Source organism: Vicugna pacos, unplaced genomic scaffold, assembly GCF_048564905.1.
Source record: "Vicugna pacos unplaced genomic scaffold, VicPac4 scaffold_76, whole genome shotgun sequence".
Classification (NCBI taxonomy): domain Eukaryota; kingdom Metazoa; phylum Chordata; class Mammalia; order Artiodactyla; family Camelidae; genus Vicugna; species Vicugna pacos.
The window spans coordinates 13,760-40,376 of NW_027328757.1; the positions used below are offsets into that span (position 1 = coordinate 13,760).

The 26,617-nt window shown below is 34.5% G+C and overlaps 1 protein-coding gene across 1 annotated transcript in view; it reads left to right on the forward strand.

Moving 5' to 3' along the window:
- NRK (Nik related kinase) overlaps positions 1-26,617 on the forward strand; it is a 62,566-nt gene that overhangs the window by 10,340 nt on the left and 25,609 nt on the right. The window contains exons 5-16 of the mRNA XM_072957773.1: positions 864-954; positions 3,715-3,845; positions 5,599-5,653; positions 9,770-9,848; positions 10,912-11,087; positions 12,658-12,721; positions 13,131-14,286; positions 16,393-16,500; positions 19,489-19,556; positions 21,216-21,310; positions 23,724-23,821; positions 24,835-25,199. Coding sequence (XP_072813874.1) covers positions 864-954; positions 3,715-3,845; positions 5,599-5,653; positions 9,770-9,848; positions 10,912-11,087; positions 12,658-12,721; positions 13,131-14,286; positions 16,393-16,500; positions 19,489-19,556; positions 21,216-21,310; positions 23,724-23,821; positions 24,835-25,199 — 2,486 coding nt within the window. The remainder of the gene's footprint in view (positions 1-863; positions 955-3,714; positions 3,846-5,598; positions 5,654-9,769; positions 9,849-10,911; positions 11,088-12,657; positions 12,722-13,130; positions 14,287-16,392; positions 16,501-19,488; positions 19,557-21,215; positions 21,311-23,723; positions 23,822-24,834; positions 25,200-26,617) is intronic.

Here is a 26,617-nt window from a genome sequence, read left to right on the forward strand (position 1 = left end):
ATCTTAATTGGATTCACTTATGGTAATCATGTAAATAATTGAGTACAAACTCTGGACTGAGTTTAAATTCTGGTTCATTGTGTATTTTCTGTGTGTCCTTGAGACAATTACTTAATTTCTCAAGATCTCATTTTCCTCATCTGTAATTTAGGGTGATATTAGCACATTCCTCAAAGGGTTGCTATGAAGATTCAATAATTTACTTCATGTAAATCACTTAGCATAGTGCTTGGCAAAGAATAATGACTCAATAAATATTAGCTGTTTTTGCTGTTACTTCTATTATTAATCCCCAGTTAGATCTGGAGCAATCTCACTGAAGCCAGGGCAGGGGAAGCCAGGTCACGGGTTAGTTTTAGTGGTGAATGGTCTGGAGACAGCATGGTAAGTCAATACAAATTGCAAATACTTTAAAATGAATTTCCATATTCCCCCAAATTCTCAGCCTACAAGGTTGACTAGAAAATATTTTGGACTAAACAAATGGTTGGATGAGGAATAGAGTAAAGCAATGACTGAGCTATGATATTTAAGATGTCCAGGTCTTTACTCTTATGGTTAGTTGGAAAAATGGAGGCTACAAAGGAAGGTAAACGGCCCAATGTATACAAATATTAATTTTTGGTGTTCTTTTTCTTTCATGGGTGTCCTGATTTATTTTCCTTTCCTTATAGCCAAAAGTAGTATTTCTGGGAACTGGTTGTAGTAATTCTAGCCTAAAGAAAGAATTTTGTCTGAAAAATGCAATTCTGGGCCATTTTTCTTACTAAAAGTTTTTCAAAAAATACTAAGAACAGTACCAGAAAAAGAGAAAAATATATACTGATGTTGGCTTTTTTTTTAATATAAATATACTTATGCAGGGCTTAGCTCATCTTCATGCACATCGTGTGATTCACCGGGACATCAAAGGTCAGAATGTGCTACTGACTCATAATGCTGAAGTAAAACTAGGTAAGTTTATTCATATAGTACTTTAAGTGAGGCCTAAAATTTCTTAATGGAGAAAACTCCTTTAAGATTACTGTGTTTTCTATCATGTCACTAACAATCTTCTCTATTTATTTAGGCTGTATTTTCCCTGACTGCCGAACAAGTTAGAATTTGAAATTTTGCTTGGGTTGGGAGGTGTGGGACAAGAGAAAGACACACCTAACTGCTTCTCTGAAATCATATAGATAAAAACAACTTTCAAATTATAATGGGAGCTTTACATTTTGGTCATTGCTTTACCCTCTGTTAGGTTTAGCTATTATATTTATTTCAGCAGTTGAATTTAGTATTTACCGTGTGCAAGTTTCTGCGCCATGGACAGGGATTAAACAAAGAGATAATTCTTCCACATCACAAAGCCATAGTTTCCAAAGAATATCAAAGAACCTAAGAAATTTTAATTTACTTAAGCACAAATTGCTTCATTGGAATTTTCCCTCAAATATTTAAAGAACTGATACCAGTTAGAAATGATGCTCCAGTAATATCCAAATCAAATTCAGAATTAGAAGTCAAAAGACCAGAAAGTCCCTGGCTTTCTATTCTAGTGTTCAGGGTACAGAATGGCATAAGTTATTGAAAAATAACTACACTTATTGTCTCACAGGCACACAAGGAACAATATGTTACATCTTTAATGTTTTAAATAAATATTGTTGGTTGATTTTTAAATAATACCATACGAATAACGTCAGTACTATATAATGGCAGATGACCTCATTGATATAGAACATAAATCACTAGTATCTAATTCTGTATTTTTTATTGAAGTATAGTCAGTTTACAATGTTGTATCAATTTCTGGTGTACAGCATAATAGTTTTGTATTATTTTTTAATTACATCAATTCTTGCCTATCATGTCTCTAGCATGACCTTAAGATCATTCCCATTTTCCTGCTAAATAAATACAACCAAAGTAGAGACTTTGTCCATTCACTGAGGTTGCTTTTCACTGAATATTTGTGGAAGAAGCATAAGGTAATAATTGTTCTTGAAATAAGTGAAAAGTAACGGCAAGAAAATGTATTATGTCTTTTGTGTATAAAAGCTATAAAGCTAAAAATTTTATTTTAAGACACTGTGTTAAAATACATGAGGGTCACTTGAATCTCACATTCAAATGTGCAGGATAGATAGACTATCACAAGGCTACACTCTGTGTTCACATGTCACAGCACTCCTGTATATTTGGGTCCAGTTGGTGGTCAACATTACCATTTACAACACTGAAGAGAAATTGTAAGTCAAAAGCCATTGAAAAATCTGTCACAAAGCCCATGCACTAAAGATCATGTACTTGACTCTGTAGGAGAGACCTTTTAGCACTGGATTAGAATTTAATCAGGTTTATTGTGCATGTAATTCTCATACATTTGGTTTTAGATTTCTTAGATCGCTTCATTTTTTTAAACAATATATTATAAGGAGAAATTTGCAGAAGTTAAAGCCAATGACAGTCAAAGGGAATGACAGAAAGGAAAGGGAGTGACAGAAAGGAAGCAGACCAAAAATGGTTGTATTCCAATCGCAATTGATCAATAATCCTCATATTCTGGTCCCTAGTTCATTAAAGAAAAGGTTAAATGATGCCACTGTTGAGGTCTCATGTCTACTTTTAATTTTAGCTTTTCTTTTTTTCCTTTTCTTCCATTTATCACTCTTTCTTCTAGTCTTTTCTTCTTTTATTTTTTTCTTTGAATGTCATATAACAGTTTACAGCCTTCATAGGTATTTCTTGGCCCTTAAAATGGGCCCTCAAATATAGTGAGAATGCTGAGCTCTGATGTAACCTAGTCTCCAAAAAGAGAAAATCTAGATAATGAGATTGTACAATACCCAATGATTATTTTCATATATTATGGAGATTTTATTGTTGTTGTTCTTCCTTAATCACTATTGTTGTTAGATCTTTCCTTAAACACTATCTTAAACTCTTAACTTTTTAAATTTTTCTTTTCTACTCCTTAGATTTTTAAACTACTTTTCAGTCAATGTTGTTAGCCATCCTCTAGATTCCTGGAAACCATTCTAAATTAGAAAATCTACTTCATTTTTCATCCCTGTCTTATTTTTTCTGGACTAAATAACCCTGGTCTACTTTAGCCTTTTTTCTTTCTGTTTCTGAGGATACCATGCTAAATATTTTCATATAATATATCCCACAGATGAATAGAAGACTGAATTTTTGTAGTCTAAGCTAAGATATGGATACCACAGTAAATATTTGCATCTGATTCAGAAGATCTGTACAAGAACTTAAACTAAATTTTAGCATAAAACTCATTTTTTTATCAGTTTGATAGGGCTTTCAAATGTCATGAGTGAGGCTTCCTAATAAAGTACCAATAAGTTTTAGATTTCTTAGATGTTGCTTATAGTTCTGGTCTTCCTTCAGGTTGGTGGCAGGTCCAATCACTACATATGTTATCACTTCAGAGGTTCGGAGTGTACTGATGGAACTTTATTTTTAATATTCATGGTAAACATTCAGCCAAACCTACTGTAGATTTATAATAGCACTGCTGAGTCTCTTTCCAACATAAATACCAGCAAAAGCCTATTTCCCAGTATTCCTGGAGTAGACTTCATGGTAAAGTTTGCTGAGCTGGAATGAAAATCTGTTATCCATTGTGGCTTTTGTATTGGCTTTCCAAGTTAAAGCAATGACTTATTGAGCTTTTTGTTACTGATTAATTATTTTGACAAATGAATTTTGCAGTGGATTTTGGAGTGAGTGCCCAGGTGAGCAGAACGAATGGGAGGAGAAATAGCTTCATTGGAACACCATACTGGATGGCACCTGAGGTGATTGACTGTGATGAGGACCCCAGACGCTCCTATGATTACAGAGTAAGTGTGAGGATTCAGATAGTAGGAATCAAAATTTGGCGAGGACTTTTGACCTTTTTACTTTAAATTATGAAATAAAAGAATAGAAAGCAGGCAGCTCCTTCTTTCACATAGACTCCAATAGGAAATACTGGCTACTATTCCTATGTGTGGTTTAATTATATGCATAAAATAATATTTTCTAAGAATGTAGAAAAAGTAGACCTTGGGAGTTATCTGTATTTGAGGAAGAATGTCTAGTTCATACTGCTTGCAACTTCTTGGTAAAAATATTGTATTATGTGGCTTTATATGGAAATTTAACTTCCAGGGGTAGAGTGCTTTGTAAACTTAAAAATGAATAAATGTAAAGCCAATTATTAGTCCCACAGTAACTTAGCTCCAGAAAGAAAAAAATAATAATAATTTGATTACCCAGGGTAATGGAGAAAGTCCTTGGCATGGTTCACCTCCAAACCACAGAAAATCAGTGGAATAGACAAATTAAGTAACAATTCATGCTATTTATTAAAGTTTCCACTGAAGCTGCAATTTGGACAATATACATCTATGTACACATTTCAAAAAGCTGATGTGGAAAAAAAACTCTCCATTTGCTATAGACTGGAAAAACCACACTCACTCTCCACATCATAAGTCATCCAAACAATTCATTGTGGTTTCGTTGTGTGGAACCTAGGACTCAATACTTGAAGTTTATTAATTCAAGTTTCATCTCTTTTCCCTTTCCCTTAAATGCCCTCTGCTTGATCTGTAAGCACATCTGTTGAGAGCTTATTATAGTTCAATGCTATTAGAAGCTATGGAGACAGTGGAAGTATAATATGCTTTAAGTGGCTTGCTGTAAAAATAATGCATTATAGCTGTACACTTTGGGCAGTCTTCCAAGGACTTTCAACCATGTTAATTATATATTTTTAACTTTTAATCCCATGTAACTGAAAAAAAAAGCTTAAACGTAAACCATCACAACACTTTGAAGCTAACATATTTATAAACAGGTGTTCTAAGAATTCAGTTAATCTGTTTGAGTTATTAAGCTAAATAGTGTACCTCTAGTTCTGTGACCTTTCCACATTCTAAAAACAGAGTACAGTTAATAGTAGTGAGGGTCATTTCCTAGAGCATCCTAGAATATAATTTACTAGAATTATAATAATTCTGTCCTCAATTTACTATATTCAAGGAACTACTGAAAGTACATATGTATATATATACATATATATGTATAAATATTAAATAAAATTATATATACGTATATATATGTATGTATATGTGTATATATGTATATATACACATATATGTATATATAATTTTATTTAATACTTATACCAGTTCTATAACATGGATACCATTATTATCTCTACTTTACATAGAGTGAAATTGAGGTACAGAGAGTTAAATCACTTACCTAAGATCGCATAGCTACTAGGTCTATGTGATAGGACTTCTTTACAGCAAATTCCTTTTGGTATTTCAGTTAATGTAACAATAGCAATACAACCAAAATGAATTTTCCTTACACTGAATCCCATCCCACATCGACTTGTTGTGTAGTGCAGCACCGGCTGGTCACAAGGTCAGATAACCTCTTCCTATAACATCCGTCTATAATGAATCTTCCTTATAGAAAACACATAAAATGGCTCTGGCATTGACACCTCCCCTCAGCCAAAGATTGCTTTGAGATTCTAAATACTATCAGTTTCCTATTTTTAAGTGACATTTTTTTGGGTCATCGTTTCCTTTGCAGAGTGATGTGTGGTCCGTGGGAATCACTGCTATTGAAATGGCTGAAGGGGCTCCTCGTGAGTAAAAATATTTGATACTTATTAAGAATAAGGGAAACATGCTATACAAATCTTCCGCTTATACTAGTCAGCTTGTACTGGCCAAACAGGTGCCACACTATGTGCCAAACTATAAATTGTGGCCTTTTGTGATTAAATGCTCTAGTCAAAATGGCCATGTATGTTTATAATAAGAGTTTGTATTTTTCTCTCTTAAGATATGTTACTTTAGGCTGGTTGAGTGTTATTTCAATTTAGCCTCCATAATATTTGGTCCTGACATTCCTGACCAAACAGAATCTAAAGGCATTCTAGTACATATTGATTGGTGGAATATTTAGGTTCTAGAACACTTACAGTTATACACTGCTGCTACTTCAGACTGTGACAGTTGAGAAAATCCTCCAGTTGTTTATTGAAATTGAGTCAATCCTCAACAATGTTGAGAAATTAGCTGTGTTTCCCCCTTTGAATTCAGTTCAGTTTATCACTGGTACCTTCCTTGCTCCTTTCAGCCACTCCATTGTCTCTAATTGCTCAGAAGGCTCCATTTTCTCTTGTTTCCCGCTCCTTTCCATGATTTAAATGACCTGTCAGCATCCTGTTCTCTCAGGATACTGCATTCTGGTAGGAAAGTAAAAATGGAATGTAAACTTGGGTACAAATGATTGAAAACCATGTAATGTATGACCCTATAAGCAGAGCATATTTGCTGTCCTCAATTCCTAAATCCAAGGATATAAATGATAAACACATTCCTAGTATTGTTGGATGAGAAGTAATAGAAATGCCTGGAGTGTGTGTGTGTGTTGGGGCACAAGAGTTGAAATTGCTTTGCTTCTCTCTCTCCAAGCAGATCTTGTAGGTTCCCATGTTCCTGCATGCTTTGTCTGCACAATATCTACCCACCAAGGTTTATAAGCTCGAACTATCTTAGTACTATATTTTAAGGCCAATGGCAGTAATCTCAAAGAGCAGAAACAACGGTAACATAACTGTTAAGAATTCCTGGTGTCCTTTGGAATATCACAGAAGAGGCTTGCATTAAAGCTGGGACAGATATGAGAATCAAGTCACTGCTGTCTCTCTTTTATGTCAGAAAAACTACAAAGTACCTATCTTGGATGAATTTCTTTTAATGATGGAGAAATTGTTTACTCCACATGTATTATTCCTCATCATCTCATGATTATTTCTCTTTGTGAAACATGCTAAAATTATGTTATAATGAGCAGTTTTTTCTTCTTCTTCTTCGTCTTTGTCTTCGTCTTCTTCTTCTTCCTCCTCTTCTTCCCTCCCGTCCTCCTCTCTTTCTCTCTTTAAATATACAATATTGTATTTCATGAGTATTAATGCATGTATTTGATTAGAATGCATGACTACATCAAGTAGTATATTCTTTCTATTGTTTCTGAATGTTCCTCATCATGTCTTTTTTAAAAAAAACAGCTTTCTACATTTTGCAGATTTGTACTTCTTGATTCACCTTTCTTTGTTTCACATTTTCATTCTAAAACATTAAATTATGTGAGAAAAAAAGTGATAGTGAGCAAACTCACAGAGGAAGTACAGAGTTTTTCACACAGTACATAAATGGCAACTTTTTTGAAAAAGGCAACTGAGGACCAGGAGATTCTTAACTCAAAAGAGAAAATAGGGCCAGCATGTATGGATAAATAGTCACTGGGGTGGTGTACCTTTGGTCATGAGAAATTTGAAATAGCCATACTGCTAAAACATTTGTCTTTCACCAGCCTCTTTTATTGCCTGGAGTATTAACTTTGGGTGGGAATGATTGTCATCAGTTTAACTGCAGAAATCCTCCAGGTTGTGATAATTATTACCTCAGAGGGGAGGGCCTTCCAAAGTGACAGTTACAGGATAATTGCCTCTGAGATCCAGATAACAAAATCCCTTCTGTCTTTAAGGTGTCTCTCCCAAGGAAGTAAAAAGAGAAGGAGAATAACTTCTCACTGAAAGGGTGCTGTATAGGCTCTCAGAGGAGAGAAGATCTGGACCATTTCACATCAGGACTTTCTTAAGTCCTTGGGTTCTGGATAGGAATTCAAACTTAATGTGCAGACCTTTAAACCAAGGCCAGAACATTGCTAGTAGTTATTCAAACATCAGAATATCAATTAATATTGAATATGTGTGGTTCTTAATTTCTCTATTCTTTATAGAAAGGTGAATTATTGCCTGGTGGAGAAGCAGGATAGGATTGACAGTTTAACTCTCCTTCCTCATCAAGGATCTACACCAGCCACTTTACCTTAATCTGAACCGTATCTTTCCCTATGTTGGCCTTCTCCTTGGCATTGTAGATTTTATTTTTAATATTATCAGCCATGCTTGTTTATAATCCTGCTTCTGTTCCTTGTAGTGTCCTTCCCTTACATCCTAGGTCAATCTTTACCTGAGTGTATTGTAAACCACATTATTTAAAACAACTCAAACTATGCCCAATTTAATGTCTCCAACCCACCAAGAGATGTCGTTTTTAAAGGAGATTTACCATCTTAAATAAGACTCTAATGGTGAAAATTTAGGCAGTGTTAGGAGATATGGGAAGGGGACATTAACTTGCATTTCTAAAATCAGGCCATATAGGAAACCTCCACAATTGCTATTTCACATAGTTCTTATACTCACCCTATGCTTCATTCCTTTGTGGACTTCTTTCCTTTAATGAAAACTTGCCTAGTCTACACCCTGACTCTTGACCCTGAAGAGGTTGTTAGTTGACTGAGATGCTTATATGTTAATAAATGACAACCACTTAATATTGTACAAATTCACTTACAATATGTTTAAAGGACAGAATCTGGTGACTGATTAGACACAGTAAAGGAATGAAGAGAGTCAAATATGATCCTGATGTTTTAAGCTTGGGGTTAATTCTGCCCTCAATAATATACCTGCACCTTCTACTAATTTATACCCATGTAATTGAATCAAAAGCTTGACCTCTGAACAATTGCCTTTATATCACACTAATGAAATTCCCCTGGGGAGTTCCTACTACCATGAGAGGCCAGTTTGGCATCGTAGTTTTCCCGCAGATGTATTTTGGGAGGGGAAGGATGACTCTAAAAGGTCATTAATATCAAATTGTCCTCACATGAATGACACGCTTTTAATGTTAGATGAAATTTACACTATGGCTCTCCTTTGGGGAGTTTTAGCACCGCCAGTGTTCTTTAATCAAAACACTAGAGGAAATAAGTGAAGTGAGACACATATTTAAACACTTAGAGAAAACCCCAGAATTCTCAAACCAATGAGGTAATGCATTTATATAGCACATATTGGAATAGAGTTATCTTTGTATGGCTGTGTGTCTGAAAAAGAGAATGAAAGTCTAATAATTTGGCATAGAATTGAGGTGCCAAATAGTTAAATTCTTTCTTATAATAGTATCAATAGCTAATATTTATTAAGTGCCTATTCTGTGCCAGACACTTTTATATGTAGGTGGCCATTTAATTCTCACAACAACTCTTTGAAGGAATTCTTGATATATTGCCTGTTTTTAGATGAAGAAACTGAGGCACAGAAAGGCTAAGTAATTTTCCCAGGTCACAAAGGCAGAATTAGGATTTGAACCCAGGTGATCTTACTCTCGAGAGTGTGTTTTTGACAGTTGCACTATATCTACCTCTTTCCTAGGACTGTCAGTTTCTAAAAGAGATTATTTTCATCTTTTTAGACTACTAAACATTGTTTATATATTGTTGTGCTTAGTTACCACTCTGGTCGACTTTTTCATCCTATAATTACATGTTCCAGTTTTACAACTATAGATATCTGCAATGCAAAAACACAGAATGGTGCTTCTTTCCATTTGTGTAGTTTTCTTCTCAAGATTCAAATCATCAATCACACATTTCAAATAATTTATCTAGTGTAATTTATTATTATTTGTCACACCTGGCAATAGTTAAGCTTTATGATCTTATATAAAGGACTGTTTGTGTTAAAAAAGCAGCTTTTCCTCTAACTCCACTCTTTTGTATCTATTAATTCAACATGATTTGTGAAAGAATACTGATATGAGAATCCCCTCTAGAAAAAGGAGTATGTTCTGTACTTACCCTTCTTACTCATTCTGAACTTACCCATTTTCCTTTGCAGCCCTGTGTAACCTTCAGCCTTTGGAAGCCCTCTTTGTTATTTTGCGAGAATCTGCTCCCAAAGTCAAATCCAGCGGATGGTAAAGACGAACGACTTAATCTCTTAAATACATTAACTTGACATTTTTATTTAGCAAAGAAGTTTTAATTCATTTGGTCAATCCTGCTTCAACACCCTTGTTGGATGATAATTCCTAAAAACCAATACCTTAAGTAAGGGGGTCTTAAATGAATAGTGTTCTTTAAGAGCTGGCTAGCCAACTAGAAATAATACCCTCCATAGTATATTATGATGACATTGCTACCTTGGCATTAATGGCATATTCAGTTATATCTCCAGTAATGGGATGGACCAATGGAAACCCATTTGTAAAGTTTTTCACTGAGCCTAGGTGGGCAGTCAGTGGTTGTGATATATAGCTCGGTCATTTGACCTGTTAAAGTAAACATCCACAGACTTAGAGAAGAGGATTTGTTCTCTCAGAGTGCTACAGCCCAACTAGGGAAACTTTCTTGCTGAAGCTTTGTTGTCTAGTACCTGAAGCTCTTCTTATTTTTGTTATTGTTTGCCCTTGTAGAAGTGGTGACTATGGTTTGATAGCTGACATTCTTCCTTGTGATTAAATTAAAATCTTCCTACATATTCAGACTCCCTGGTCACATCTGTTTTCATGGGCCGTTTTATAAGATTAGTTAGTCCTGGTGTTGTTAACACCCTTTTTTGGATCATTACACTGACACCTTTATAGCCCAAAGTGTGTATAGTCAAGTGAAACACTCAGGCTTCAAAGTATGACTACTGTGATCTGACCAATCTGGTCTCATGGTCTACATGAATCACAGTATCCACTTAATTGCCTTCCACCACTTGATGTTTTACTGTGTACATACTTCTGAACTCACTGAAGTTTCTACTATTATTTGGGTAGAAGTTGCCATTGACTCTGACCTCTTCTAAGGTTTAAATGGCATTGTGGTGTAATGTATACTGTCAAGCTGCAGCATATTTGGCAATTGAAAAGACAATTACAGCTAGAGGCAACTCTCTTCAAAAATACGATCAGAATGGCATGTGGGTGGAGGTGGGAGGAGGTGTGGCAGGCCTGAGAATGCTCTTTTATCTATTTGACTCATTTCTTTTAGGTCCCGCAAGTTCCATAATTTCATGGAAAAGTGTATGATAAAAAATTTCCTATTTCGTCCTACTTCTGCAAACATGCTTCATCACCCATTTGTTCGAAATATAAAAAATGAAGGACATGTTGTTGAGTCATTAAAGAAGCATCTTACTGGAATCATTAAAAAGAGACAGAAAAAAGGTAGACTATGTGAATCGGCATTTTACTGGAATGAATATTCAAATGAGAGCAAAATTTATTCATTTATTTCTTCAGGAAAATTAATATTTGTTTAAGAACTAGGTTGAAAGTAAAAGTTCTGAGGCCTTTGATATTTAGTTTTTCCAATAATATGCCGTGTGTATTTAATTCACTGTCTCTTGCATGGTCATCTATATATATATATAAGATTATAAATGGTTGCCAGTTACAACTGGCAAGTGTTCATATTTTCAAAGACTTGGAAAGCCACAAGAAGAATTTTGTGGTGTGCCAGTTTTATTTTAAGAAAATTCCTCACTAAAAAATAAAATAAAGAAAAAGATAACAAAATCAATATCTTCACTGTTCTATTCCAGCTTGTGTGTTAACTCACTCCAATGAGATAAATGTATTTGTAACTAACCATTTATTAGCTCCTAATTTTGAAGTGATATCTATGCACCATACAAAGATGATTTTATGTATAAATCTCTAACTCTAAGATGTAATTAAAGGAACAAATATATTCAAATCAGAGTAAGCTTCTGGATATTAATGCCAAAAATTGCAAGATGGGTGTTCATCAAATCCAGATGAAACTACTAGGAGGTTCTAACTTTACAAGTTGTATTCATATTCCACATTTAATTTGAGGCACCATAGGCAGGGATGAGAGTGGTGATGGAGTGGGAAAAGGGGGAACCTGAAAAAAAATAGCAGGTATTCTCAGATTCGCTACAGGATTGATTGCAGCAGAGCCTCTTCCATCTACATAACCATACATGTCTGATTTTGGAGTGAGACACAGAAGGAATTTATTGGGCTAGCGCCACAGAAGCTAGCCAGTCTCAAATGGATACAGGAAGACCCACATCTACTTGAGGATTCACTAATTTCAGAGTTACAAGATTTCCAGAATATAACCTGCAGGAAAAGTCACATTTATATGGAGATTACATGAAAGATGTAAATATAGTTGTCCTAAACTCTTTAATATAGGAAATTCAAAAGAAAACTTTTGTTTATAAGCTTCTATATTTCACTACAGCACAGCTGACAGGAAGGAAGCAAAAAATTTCAATGTGTTAAGTGTAAAGCCCAGAATTTAGATTTTCTACCTTCTCATTAAAAGAACCAAAGATCCTGTCCCTCATTTTCAAAGATTCTCACTGAAGGAACCAAAGATAGGTGTGGGCCCAAGCCATAAACTTCTTACATCCAGAGCACACACCCATAAGCCATGCTCACCAACCATCTAGTTTCTCTTGGCCCTTTCTCCCTTTGCCTTTCTCAATTTTTTCTGTTTAGAATTGCGGTAATCAGACCGCTAAATTTTCCTTCCCGCGGCAATAGAAATTAATCTCTATGGAATAGCTGCACCATGCTGCCAAAGTGGGCCTAGAAAATAGGATATTTTCTACATCACCAATTAGGTGTGATTTGAAGAGTTACAGTCCTCTTGTCCTTGTCAACTCACTCAGCATCCTGAACATTAAAAAGTACAAATGACTAAGGTGGATTACATTTATCTCTGCTGATTGTTATGTATTTTTTTCTATTTCATAAAAAGGAATACCTCTGATCTTTGAAAGAGAAGAAGCTATTAAGGAGCAGTACACCATGAGAAGATTCAGGTGCGTTAGACAAATACATAATTTCATGTTAGCAATTCATGTAAGATGGCTGATTCCATACTGTTGCATTTCACTCAGAAAAACTTTATCCTTTCTAATAAAATAAAAACAGATCTCTATTTTCAAAAGAGATTTGAGTAGAAATGTTAAGGAAAAATTTTTTATTACTACTCAGAGTCCTTAAATCTGGCAATAGAATGATCAAGTAGATTATCAGACCATTGATACTGGATATATGAGTAATGCAAAGACTCTTTCAGACATTACAGGAATGATTCAAGAAAGATTTCCTGAAAATATCTTTACTACCGAAAATGTTCATCTTTTAAAATAAAAGCACTTCCCCTGAATGACTTCACTTTACTGACAATTCTAATTGTATGGCAATCATTTATATGTTTATTTTTAGGGGACCTTCTTGTACCCATGAGCTTTTGAGACTGCCTACCAGCAGTAGGTGCAGACCACTCAGAGTCCTGCATGGAGAACCATCTCAGCCACGGTGGTTACCTGATCGAGAAGAGCCACAGGTTCAGGCACTTCAGCATCTACAGGGAGCAGCCAGGGTGTTCATGCCACTGCAGGCTCAGGACAGCACACCTAGGCCTCTGCAGGGGCAAGCCCAGGCACCTCAGCGACTACAGGGGGCAGCTCGGGTGTTCATGCCACTACAGGCTCAGGTTAAGGCTAAGGCATCGAGGCCCCTGCAGATGCAGATGAAGGCACCTCCACGACTGCGGAGGGCAGGCTGGATGCTTATGCCACTACAGGCTCAGGTTAAGGTCCCCAGGCCTCTACAGGTTCCCAAAGAGCAGCAGGCTCAGGCCCAACCTCAGGCATCAAAAGAGCCACAGGATCTGGACCAGGTACCAGAGGAATTTCAGGGCCAAGATCAGGTCCCTAACCAACAACAAAGGCAGGGCCAGGTCCCTGAACAACAGCAGAGGCAGAACCAGGTACCTGAACAGCAGCTGGAGCAGAACCGGGGACCTGAACAGCCAGAGGTGCAGGAACAGGCTGCTGAGCCTATGCAGGCGGAGACTGAGGCAGAGGAGCCCGAGTCATTACGAGTGCACGCGCAGGTGTTCCTGCCCCTACTGTCTCAGAACCACCACGTGCTGCTGCCACTACATTTGGATACTCAGGTGCTCATTCCGGTAGAGGGGCCAATCGAAGGGTCACCTCAGGTGCAGGCCTGGGCACTAGGGCCCACGCAGGCGGCTGGCTCGGTTCAAGCACTGATAGAGGGACTGTCAAGAGACTTACTTCGAGCACCAAATTCACATAGTTCAAAGCCACTTGGTCCACTGCAAACCCTGATGGAAAACCTGTCATCAGACATGTTTTACTCTCAACCAGAACAAGCACGGAAGAAAAAATCAAAAGTTTCTAGTCTAAGGCAGGCATTGGCAAAAAGACTGTCACCAAAGAGGTTCCGGGCAAAGTTGTCACGGAGACCGGAAGAGTTTGAACTTTCAGATTTAGAAGCCTGCAGGCGAAGGCACCAACGCAGATGGGAGGATATCTTTAATCAGCACGAGGAAGAATTGAGACAAGTTGCAAATGTAAGAGTTCCTGATAGTTTTAACTGTGCCAGATATGCAGAGAAAATAAGCTAGTTCATACTCATGTGTTCCCCTTATAAAACCAGATGAAATAAGTATTCGTTGTGTCCCAGAGAAGATTAACTAAATAATTTCTGCTTCAAATAAATTATCCTGAAATTTCCAGATAATTATGACTAAATCTGAGAAACAAAAATGATCCAGGTAATTGCTTAATATCTCTGTAAAGTTATGGCTTTATTAGTTTATTTTCTACCCATTATTCCCTTAACTAACAAAGGGACACCATATGCACATTTAAAGTTACTATTTTGGATCTTTAAAAATTACTGTCAAAGATCAAAATTTCAAATATAACTCATTAAAAGAAACACAAAAACAAATTTAGTTTTGTTCCTCTAGCCTGTAAGTTTATTTGCTCTTTCTTCCCATAGAATGTTGAACTGTATTTATCAAGAGAACTACAATAATTTTTGTACTTCAAGATGTTTAAGTTAATGTTAAAATGAGAAGGAAAAGCAGTTTCTAAAACATTTTGTATATGGTTACCATATGTATGACTTGTCTCACTAATTTTCCACCCATTTTACATAATTAATCAATGAAGTATCTGCATAGAACATGATACAAGTTACAAATTCGTCTCTGCACTCTTTTGAAACGTGGGGAGCAATATGTTACTCTTCATCTTATGTTCGTTTAGTCAATAAAACTTTATTCTTTCAAAATTCTCTAATTTAAGTGGATATAATTTGGCTAGAGTTGATGGATTCAATCTGGCAAATCTAATCTGACGCTGAAGGTTTTGTGGGTTTCATAAGCAAATTAAAGAGGTCAAAAAGACTAGGAGAGCAGTTGTTTTCTAATAGTTCACAGCATCCATTTACATAAAAGGAATCCTGTGTGGATCCTAAATTAAACCTTGGTATCAACATCCATTTATCTAATAATAATTAATGTAGTTATTACAAATGAACCTTGTCTAAATGTCTGGATAAGGGAGTATTTTGGTTTGCATTCATTGAGTTAATTGAGCAAATGCTATTTCCCTGACATGTTTAACGTGAGAGAAGGTGAAAGCAACAAGAGAACAAAGGCCCAAAAGGGGAAATGAATGTCTAGTCCCCCTCAAAAAACTGGCAGATAAGAAACAAAAGAAACCGGATAGAGAAGGGGTGGCACGAGTCTGGAATGGTGATATTTGCCTGACATTAGGGCATCTAAAATGCTAATAATTATTCTCAATGAGTCCAAGTAACAATTGGATCTAATGGGTTTTGCATTTTTGAAAAAGACTTTTATGCATCCCTGCAGGACTTATAGTATTAGTAGCATAGCACATACTTATTGTCATTCAGTGTTTTAAATATATACATGTGAGAAGCCATTCTAAAATGGGAGAAAAAGATCAGTGAATAATAGTTACCAATCCCATGACCCTAGGATCTTGTACAGGCATTCCTATCTTTATGTGTAACTCTTAAAGGAAAACATAAATAAAAAGGCAATTTTTGATGTTGTGTTCAAAGTGACAGGTCTTTTGAAATACCTGGGAATTTATTAGAGTTTAAAGACATATGTGACTACTTCAACTCACCAGAAGGAAAGAAAACACATTTCCATTATTCTCTTTGAATTGAAGGAATAATACTGATTGGCTTAAATGGGAAAACAGAAACTTTCCTTAACTCCTAGGACTCAAGCAGAACTATTTCCACCACTGTATTACTGATCTTCCATTGAACAGAAGGATCAAACTTTGTAGTTATAACCATTTACTAGATGCAACAGTTTGGGGTTATAAGTTAAGCTTTAGACCAAAGGTTTTTAACATGGGTCTAATGGATGAACTGTAGGTGGTCAAGGGTCCCCCTGAAAATATATGTGGGGACATTTATGTCTGTCTACATGCAGTTTTTTTATGGAAAATCTATAGCATCCTTCAGATTCTAAAAAGGATCCAGAACCAAAAACTATTAGAAACTGCAGACGTAGGTCAATTTGAATATTTGAAAATTATTTTTTAAATTGAATATTAAAATGGTGGGAGTTGCTCTTATTTCCATTTTAATAAGTAAAATATTTATTTTTCTTTCTGTTTCAAAGGACAAAGAAGATGAATCATCAGACAATGATGAAGTATTTCATTCAATTCAGGCTGAAGTCCAAATAGAACCATTGCAACCATACATTCCAAATCCTAAAGAAAATGAGGTAAGTTTCTCAATATGAGTTGCTGTGACACTAGTAAGTGCCTAGAACACTGGTTCTTAAACCTTCTGGTCTCAGAATCTCTTTATACTCTTAAACATTGATGACTAAAAATCTTTTGTTTACTTGGATTGTGTCATTCAATGTATGTCAGAAATTAAAACCAAAAAAATTAAATATCTATTACTTCATTTAAAAAGTAATAAAACTATTAGATGTTAATATAAGAAACAAATTCTGATGAAAAATAATTAGTTTCCATCTTGATTAATGAAAAACAGCTGGATTCTCATCTGCTTCTGCATTCAGTCTGCTGCCATATGTTGTTTAGGTTGAAGTACATAAGTAAAAAAAAAAAGCTGGTTTCTCACCTATAGATAATTGGAAAGGGAGAGTTTTGATGAATTTTTCAAATCATTATGGATATTCTTTGTTAATGCACCAAAAATAGAGAAGTGGAGTCTAAAACCATATCAGTGGAATTTTGTATATTCAGTAATATTAAAATCTGTAAGTCTGTTGCGTGCTGTGAATAGATGTTTAGCTCATACATGATTTTGTATCTTCATGCATTGGTCAGTTGGAAAATATTGGTTCACTGTGTATGTAGATCTTTCCAAATGTTTACACATTATACAACATCAAAAGTGGCATTTGTAAATATCAATATCAATTTCATCATAACAACTTATTAAGTGTTGATAAGCTAAGTGCACAGTGTTAGATATGAGTTTAAAATTTTAATTTTCACTTGAAAGCTCAATTTTATTGTTGCTAACAAATAACGTCACTTGTTTTTCCTTGAATTGACAGGCTTACTTCATTGATTTTAAATAAAATGCCTGCCAGATACCCAAATTGAATAATCAGTTTGTCTTGTCAGTCATTCTTTTAAGTAAATTTATTGCCCATGAAAAATGTGGTAGCTCAGCTTGTAACACAATCACACATACCTTTTCCCTTGATCGTCTCTGTTCTGGAATGTAGTTTGGCTGGGTCTGAGCCATTTAATCTGTCGTTTATTTTCTTACATTTATGGGAATAATCAAGTCAGTCCTGGTGTCCAGGTTGACTTTTGTTTTCATGAGTTTATTAATAGCTATTTAACATATTGGTATTGATGAGGCTCCAGTGGAAGTTTCAGTTCCTGTATAGTCAAGACAGTTTCATTATAGACAGCATTCTGAACATCTAGCTATCTAAAAATTTCTTGGACACTAACTGTGGCTAGGTGGATGGGTGGAGAACTCAGAAATTCTTGCCTTACTGATAGTGAAGTAGGAGTCTCATTGTCTTCATCAGCACAAGGGCCCCAGATCACTATATTTCCTCCTTCGACATGCTTCACAGTAGTCTATTATGGTGTATTTCATGGACAATCATCCTTTTTGAATATGTTCCTTCCAATACTAACAGTCCTCTCAAGTGAATAACAGAGTATTGCTTTATAAACACTAACCACTGGCAGAAGGAACATATGCTGGATTATATTATTTAATTACAAGAAGCAATATATCTCCTTCTCTGCCTTATTAAATGATGATTTGGCTCTTACTCTCAGATGATAATTATTACCTTAAGCATGGTATCTTAAACCCAAAATATAGTGAGTTGTGTCTGATTGGTTTGGAATGTATCATTTGCCTTAGTGTATGCTTTTATTACTAATCATTTTCTTCTCCCCATTTTTCAGACCAAATACAGTCAATTCATATTAAGCATTAGCCTTTCTTGTTTTTCGCCTTTATGTCTTCTGAATAATGTTACCTCTGGTTTACTAGTTTCAATAAACATTCTAAATAAGATCAGCTTTATGAACCAAGAGGCTTAGACTGTGTCAGTATGATGCCAGTTATCTGAATCAAAAGTGGAAAAAGTCAGTCAGTTGCTTATCCTGCGTACTGCAAAACAGCTGGTTGTATTTGGAAACATTTATTAGCAAAACATGTGAACGATTGACAACATTTTTCATTTCTTACCTATCTGTTGGAGCGTAAAGACAATCTTGATAAGTCACTGCATAAGAGGAAAAAAGCACATAGTAAGGGTAGTATAGTTTCTAGAAACTATAGCATGATTTTATCAGCATGAAAATGCTAATTTTTTGTTGTAAAATGTTGAATTTGGCTTTCTAAAGAATCTAGTGTGACTGCCTTGCTGAGTGCCAGAATGACCTATTTTGGGGGTAGCTACAAATTATTTTGAGTAGAAACCTAGTGATATAAAATTAAATGAGGCAAAGCAACACTCTATGGGCCTATCTACTAATGTTTGCAGAAGGTAAGTCTGTGCCACTGATGGAAGCTGGCTCGTTATATGTGTTCTTTCTCATGTCTTTTGCTGTATTAGATGGCTGAATAATTAATAAAATACAAATTTATTTAGAATTGAAAAAACATTTGAAACACTGATTATAATATTACAGTCAAGTTATAAAGGGCAAAAAATCATACTTTCTTAAACATGGAACACTTTAGACTCTTCATAGATTTTAATACTGTGTTTGTGTGTGTTACAAGTTTTGAAAATCTAGCATTAGCTTAAAAGGGCGAGTAAGTGAGAAGTTTGAATTTAAATTCTGAGTGAGAATTTTGAACTTGATATAAAAAGTAATATGAAAACATAAAAAGAACATTAAATTAGAAAATGGGAGACCTACATTCTGATTAAAGATACTTTGGCTTGATGTAAAATTCTTAGAAAATTCATTTTCCATCTCTGCAGATTCCTCAATAATAAAATGAGAGTGTTTGATTGTATGATCTCCAGAATCTGTTATTATACTAAAATTCAAGGATACCATCAGAAATTATGGTTAAGCAGTTTTAATGTTATACTATAAGCATGAAAATATGATCTATTTATGAAAATCAGGCTTTATAAGTTGTATTTTTAAGAAAATATGTGAAGAATAACATTTTTCCATGAATTAATAACTCAAAAGAATTTATGGTTGAGAATTCTACCGAAGTATTGCATTGTGTCTTTCAGGTCCAAGAGAAATCTGCTTCTGTGCCTTATAACCAGGATCGTGTACATCATGTCAAGTTCTCTTTGAGGTATGTATCTCTGATTTCTATATTCAAATTGCTCACAACTTACTATCACAAAATTAAAGCTTATTTATTTGACAGTAAGTTCTATGTGAAGTCAAAACTAAAATATTAATGATAACATAGTTATCAGTGTATCATTGGCCCACATTTGAAACCTTAAAACTGCAACAATCCATTAACTAGATCTTTACATTTGGACATATGGCAATCTCAGTGTTATTTAGTTCGATAATAGCTGGTAAGAATCACAATTTAATGAAAGAAACAAAATAAATTCTTTGATAGCTTTCAATTAGTAATTTATGATAAAAAGATAATTTCATGTGTATCATGGACACTTCAAATACATGTTTTATCATGTAATACATCATATTCACACACAGAGATGAAACACACACAGAGAATTTCTGACCTCTGAAGCTAATGCCACAGAATGGGCAAGCCTGAAACAACTGATAGGAAAAATCAAATCTAAAATTCAATATTATATTAATATTTTATACCAGTCCCTATATTTTTAAACTCTGCAATATTGGTGATCTTCAGTACTTTCAAAGATCATGTTTCATATTTTAGATTTTGTATACAATGGCTTATATTTTAAAGCTAAATTTAAATGTAGATATTCCTTGAAAATTATACCCCCTCAAACTCCAACTCATAATGGAGAGGACTTAGCCTATATTCATTCACTCAGTCATCCAGTGAATATTTATTAAGTACTTACTATATTCAAGATTCTGGAAAGTATGGTCAGATAGCATAGAGTTGATAATATGTAGTATGTATTTTCTATCTTATTATTTTTTAAAAAAAGAAAGCATGTATTTATGTCCTTAGATTTACTGGTACACAATATCAATATAACTGTTAAACACAGGGCATATAAAAATCAGTATTGCTGTTAAACTGGAATTGGTTGTTCATGTTGCAAAGGATTCTTGAATTTATGAAGAGCAAATATGTTTACTTTAAATATGGTTACATTTATAAAATTAAATGAAACTTGAGTCTTTCCTTAAATTTGGGGTCATAGAAAAGACTTGTCTGTTCCAGGCCAAAATCAATAACCAAAGTCCTTCCTATATAGAAATTCCAAAGGAACTATAAAGTTTTGCAGCACAGGTCCAAAGAAACTTTCTAAGTATTCCCTCAATTTGAATAGTTAATACTATACTGTCCTATCTATTTATTCAGCCATCTATCAAAATCAGAAACAGGACATTAAAAAGCACGAATTCCAAACATTTGAAATCAGGATGATAATGGTGGAATATTTGATGTAACAAGAACTTAGCCTTTTGATCATGTGAAAATCCTCACATACACTATAGAATTATGTTTATTACTGTGTTAACCAGGTAATAATAATGTCTGAATATTAGCTTAAAGAAAGTTTATAGGAATGTTAGAAATAAATATGACATGTAAAGGAAACATATACTTATATGGAGACTTTTTTTGTATTTTGGAAATTGTTTCTCTGTTCTGGATAGATGAAATAGCAGGTTTCGGAAAATTGGAAAGTATCACTTAAGCTCTACTTCTTTTCAGTTTGATATATACCCATATATTTAAAACTTTTTTTGGTCTTGATATTGAGTTGTACATTCCCTTTATGAATATTAGGCCATGGCACATGCTTTTCTGTCTTTTCATTAGTGTTCCTCAGCCGTCTCTTTTGGAACAAGCTCAGAAGCCCATTGACATCAGACAAAGGAGTTCGCAAAATCCTCAAAATTGCCCAGCAGCATCAGGTGATTCAAAGCACAAAGTTTAAACAGTCAAAACAGAGTTAATGTTTAATTGTTTATATTGTAGAAGTCAAGAAAGAATTTCAAGAAGGAATGAATCAATAGTGTAAGGGAGGCCAAGTAGGATTAAGAGCAAGAGGCTATTGGATTTGGCAATTGGGTGGTCTGTAATGACCTTTGAGAAATGGAAAGTAATTCTTCTGAAGTTTCTTCTTTCAGTTGGGTAGTCATTAAGAATATGTCTAGGAGGCGGTGGGGGGGGAGGCGGTGTCAACTTTAGTTTCTATACCATGTGTGAAAAATATGGTAAAGGGAAAAAAAATATGGTAAAAGAACTTAAGAGAGGCCGTTCCAGCAGGCTAAAATTTGTAGGCAATCTTTAGAATATTGAGATATTAGATGGAGTAGTTGTGGGCATGTGTTTTATTTATCAGTTTGTTATTTCACCTCCCCAAAGTAAGATATATACAGTATCTCATAAATATCCCTAAATTTTACAAATTGATGTTTTTACTCAACATACATGAAAAATTAATCAGTAAAATCATAGAAAATAACTTCACAAACAGGGATTTCAAACAAGTGTTTTATGATGTGCTTTTGAGAGAGTTAAATGAGTAGATTTGTGAAATATTAGTATAAATAAAATCAAAATTTGTGCCTTGGGACATAAAGTCTGGCATTAGCAATCCAAGTAAGTTAAACAAGGGCAAATGCCCTTGTTTTTTTTTAGCAATCCAAGTAAGTTAAACAAGGGCAAATGCCCCAAGTCATTTGCAAAAATTAGTATATAGATTTTATTAAAATGTTAATAATTAAACGGATATAAATGTGTACTGTATGAAAATCAGATATTTGAAGACCTAAATTTTAAAATCCCACTCTTCTTCTTAGGAGACTCAGATAATGGCAGAATTCTTTTAAATAATAGTGTCCCCTCATGCGGAAATATTATCTTGTGATAAATAAGTCTATATGAAGAGAAACTTTAGGGATTTTTTTTCCCAGAGCCATCCTGTTTTTTGTTGTATATGCTACATTTGTTGTATATACTATTTTTTTGTTGTATACGCCACATAGATGATTTGAAGTTCTCGTGGGATTGCATACTTCATCATGCAGGAAATCAAAACTCCTTGCTACAAATTTGCCTGAAAATCTCAAACATTCTCCCAAACTTCTTAGCCTAATAACATACCAAAAGACTTAAGAGAAAATGGTTTCCTACAGAAAGATAATAAACTACAAGAGTACAAGAGTGTCAGAAGATGCAGACACAAATTGTTGGATGTGTTCCAGTATAATATTCTCAAAGGATAGCAGTATTTTCAAATACATGCTTTTTGGAGTTGTTGTGTCAATACTTTGGCTATACACATATATCTCAAGGATGCAAATAAAAGAGGGATAGTACTATTTATCTTTAAAATCCAAGCACTCAAGAACAATAAACAGGGACCTGAGTGTTCGCTTAATGAAACTTTTTCTAAGTATGCTCACCCTGATCTACTGATCTTTGAACCTAAATATTCTCACTCTGTTTTAACCAGAGATGTTGTTTACTATATCACAAATCTTAATATCAAAAATCCAGACTTCTCCAGATAAGTTTGCATTTTAAATGGACGTATTTACACTATAGAACTGAGCTGTGCATTGTGATGCAACCAGCAAAATGTGACTATTAAAATTAAAACTAAAATGAAAATGAAATAAAATTTAAAAGCCAATCCCTCTGGCACACTGACCATATTTCTAATGTTCAATAGCCATGTGTAGCTTGTGGCTACTGTATTGGACAGTGCAGATATGGAACATTTCTATTACTGCAGAAATTTCTATTGCAGAGTACCTGTATAGAAAGGTTCCCAGCTTTATAAAAAAGGGCAAAGATTTGTCGCTTTTCAGTTGTTCACTTCTTGACTGCATTGAAATACTTGAGGATACATCACTGAGTAGAAATTGGGAGATTACGATTGCAGAGTTAACTCTCCTCTTGAGAGTTTTGTCTAATCTATCATCTTCTAAGAGCTGTTGGGCTCTTTTTCTACTGGTTAGTATGGGAGGCCAGAGATACCACCCAGCCCTTCCTATTCTTGATACATGTTTTTTAAATAAAACTGTCTGTATACCAGTCTTACTGTGCACCTTTTTTACCCAGATAGAAATATTTAACAAGTATACACTTAATATTAAAAACAGAAAAACTGTGTAGGTCTACAGACAGAACAAACCTTGAGCTTGTCACTACCTCTGAAAATAATATAGAGCCCTGGCCCCATAAGAATTTATCTGATGATATCTCCTAGAATAGAAGCTACAAGAAAAATATCAAAGAATTGAACTGGTACACTATAAAAATGAAGTCAGTAGCTGTAATCACCACTGTTACTAATGTCTTTTTGGCATTCCACAGAATCCTCTTCTGAGGAAGAGAGTCCTGTGACCAGGAGGAGGTCCCAGTCATCACCGCCTTATTCTACTATTGATCAGAAGTTGCTTGTTGACGTCCATGTAGGTTTTCATCTTAACTCTTAACATAGTTGTATCTTTTCTTTTTAATTTTCAATTTCTTTTGACTTATACATTTTAATCTTCACTCGAGGGAAACATTAGTGTTCAGATTTTAATTAATCTTTCAAATATAAATTTCCATTGCTATGTGAGTATGCAGAATATTAAATCTAGAAATTAAATTTAAAAATGGAAAAACATTCAATTGATCATAAAATGTTTTATTTTCACATTCTTGTGTCAGAAATTATTCAAGAGAGGAGTGATAAAAGGCTATGTGTAGAAGCTAATCTCAAGGAGTAGAGGTTAGATGCTCAATTTTTGTCTAATATTTCTTGGATAATGAGGCAGTGCATAAATATAAAACATTTAGTGAAAAATAAAATGCCTTCTAATTTCATAAACAAAAATGACTTTCATTTTTATAGTGCACTTTCAGATCATTTTGTTTTACTTTTATAATTACCTCTACCCTACCACACACACACATCTCTTTCAAATTGCCCAAAGGTTGCTTATATGACATATACCATACTTAAAGATGGATTTATAGTAATTTACTTCTTAGAAGTGTTTACATTACTTTAAGACAACCTATGTTATATAAAACTACAGCTGGGAAATTAACATATCAATTTAAAAGTTATGTGTTAATTGCAACATCAGAAGATGAAACAAAAGGAAAAAGGGACTGTCTTTCATAGAGTATCAAATCATCACTCCCCTATCCAGCACCAAAACCAAATGCCTATTTCTCAGCAGACAAATAGGGCTAATTAAAAATAAAGTGAGTGAATTTTGCCCTGTGTGATCCAGAAAGGCCATTAATGATCACAGCCTGAGGTTTCGGTTTTGGCATCTCATCCTCACAAAAATGTTGGCTCTATCTAGTGAGTGAACATCTTCATTTTAATCAAAAATATATTTTAAAATATTGTCAGCTTGGAAACTTTCCAATCTAGAAGAAAATGAAAGGCTACTAAAGACTATATTAACCTTTCTTGTGCACACAGGTTCCAGATGGATTTAAAGTAGGAAAAATATCACCCCCCGTTTACTTGACAAATGAATGGGTAGGCTATAATGCACTCTCTGAAATCTTCCGGAATGATTGGTTAACTCCTGCACCTGTCATTCAGCCACCTGAAGAGGATGGTGATTATGTTGAACTCTATGATGCTGGTGCTGATACTGATGGTGATGATGATGATTCTAATGATGCTTATGAAGATACCTATGACCATGACAATGGCAGTGATGACTTGGATATTCAGATTGATCAGGCTAATGATATTGGTGAAGACCATGATGGTGGTGATGAGGATGAGGATGTTGATGACAAAGACAATAATCGTGATGGTGTTCCTAGTTGGCCAAGGTTGGTTTTTCTGGATTACTTGCACTATCCATGTTTTATAAATTCAGAACTATTTGCATTGCTGGTTTACTTTTAAAATTTATTACCAAGAGGGTGAATGAATTCCATTGTACATTGATAAATTGTTGATTTTCAATAATAGATTTTAAATTATTCTAATGCAAATCACTTAACCTTGCATTTCTTGTAATACTATATTAGCACTGAAGTATTTATTAGGTTCTTTATAACTGGAATTGTCTGGGTGTTTCCGTTAAAATTAAAGCTACTGAATCATTCTACCCTGTACAGCCACAATGAATGTGATAAATGAGGTGACAAATTAAATAGTGTGCTACTTAATAACTGTAAGATGAAGTTCTGGTGTTTGTGAACAAAATCTCTAAATCTGCTGAGAAAAATGAATTGCAAACTTGACGCTCATTTGATAGTTTTAGACTGCAGCTTACTAACATAGCATTATTCTTGGGATTCTGAAAACTACTGTAACTAAATTCAGTACTCATTCAATTTTATCTGCTTATAGAGTAGCTGCCCAAAGTGATAATATTTAGTGAAGTAGTGTTTTTGGCCTACCACCAGCTGCTTGCTGTATATATAGTTACTTGCTTCTACTCTACAAACAGCCACTATGTTCTTATTTACATATGTTTATGGTTTGCATTTAAACTGCTCTCAAGGATGATTCATTAATATAGTACATTTTTATATTTTTAGAAAAATAAATAACAGTGGGAGAATTGTTTGCTTTATAATATTGAAATCTATATTTTGTTTTGTTATTCTTTAAATGTTACTGGAGATATACATGTCAGAACAAACTACAGATCATTCAACACTTTTCTTTTTTGTCAACTAAAAAAACTACCAGGAATTCCCTTGTCAAGTAAATTTGCTCTTTGAATTGTCATAGGCACATGTTTACGTTGTCTCTTATGCAAAAGATCACTGAGGCATTTTGCTAAGCTTGGTGTTCTTAGCAAGTAATTAAATGACTATCTTAATTTAATGAGATCTATATTACTGAACTTTCTGGTGGTAGTAGTAATACAATCAATGGGAATCTGTCACAAAGTAGATAATACACATATCAGACAATGAAGGCACATGTTTAAATTAACATAATTTATATCACAAGAAGAATTATTCAAATATGTGTTTAGCCAAAAATATGGGCTTAATCATGTGGCTGTGAAGTTGCTAATGCATGAAGTAGTCTATTATTTAAGAAAAAAAATATATATTCCTAACACATGTTCCTAATGAAGGATGCAAGTTCTCTTCCATCTGCCATCCAAATGCAGCCAGGGAGTTGATGGTGGCTATGATGTTAATTCAGTATTTAAGATTGATAGGACATAGGGACATTTTTTGTGTCTGTATCATACCAGTAGTGTTCACATAGAGCAAAAACATGC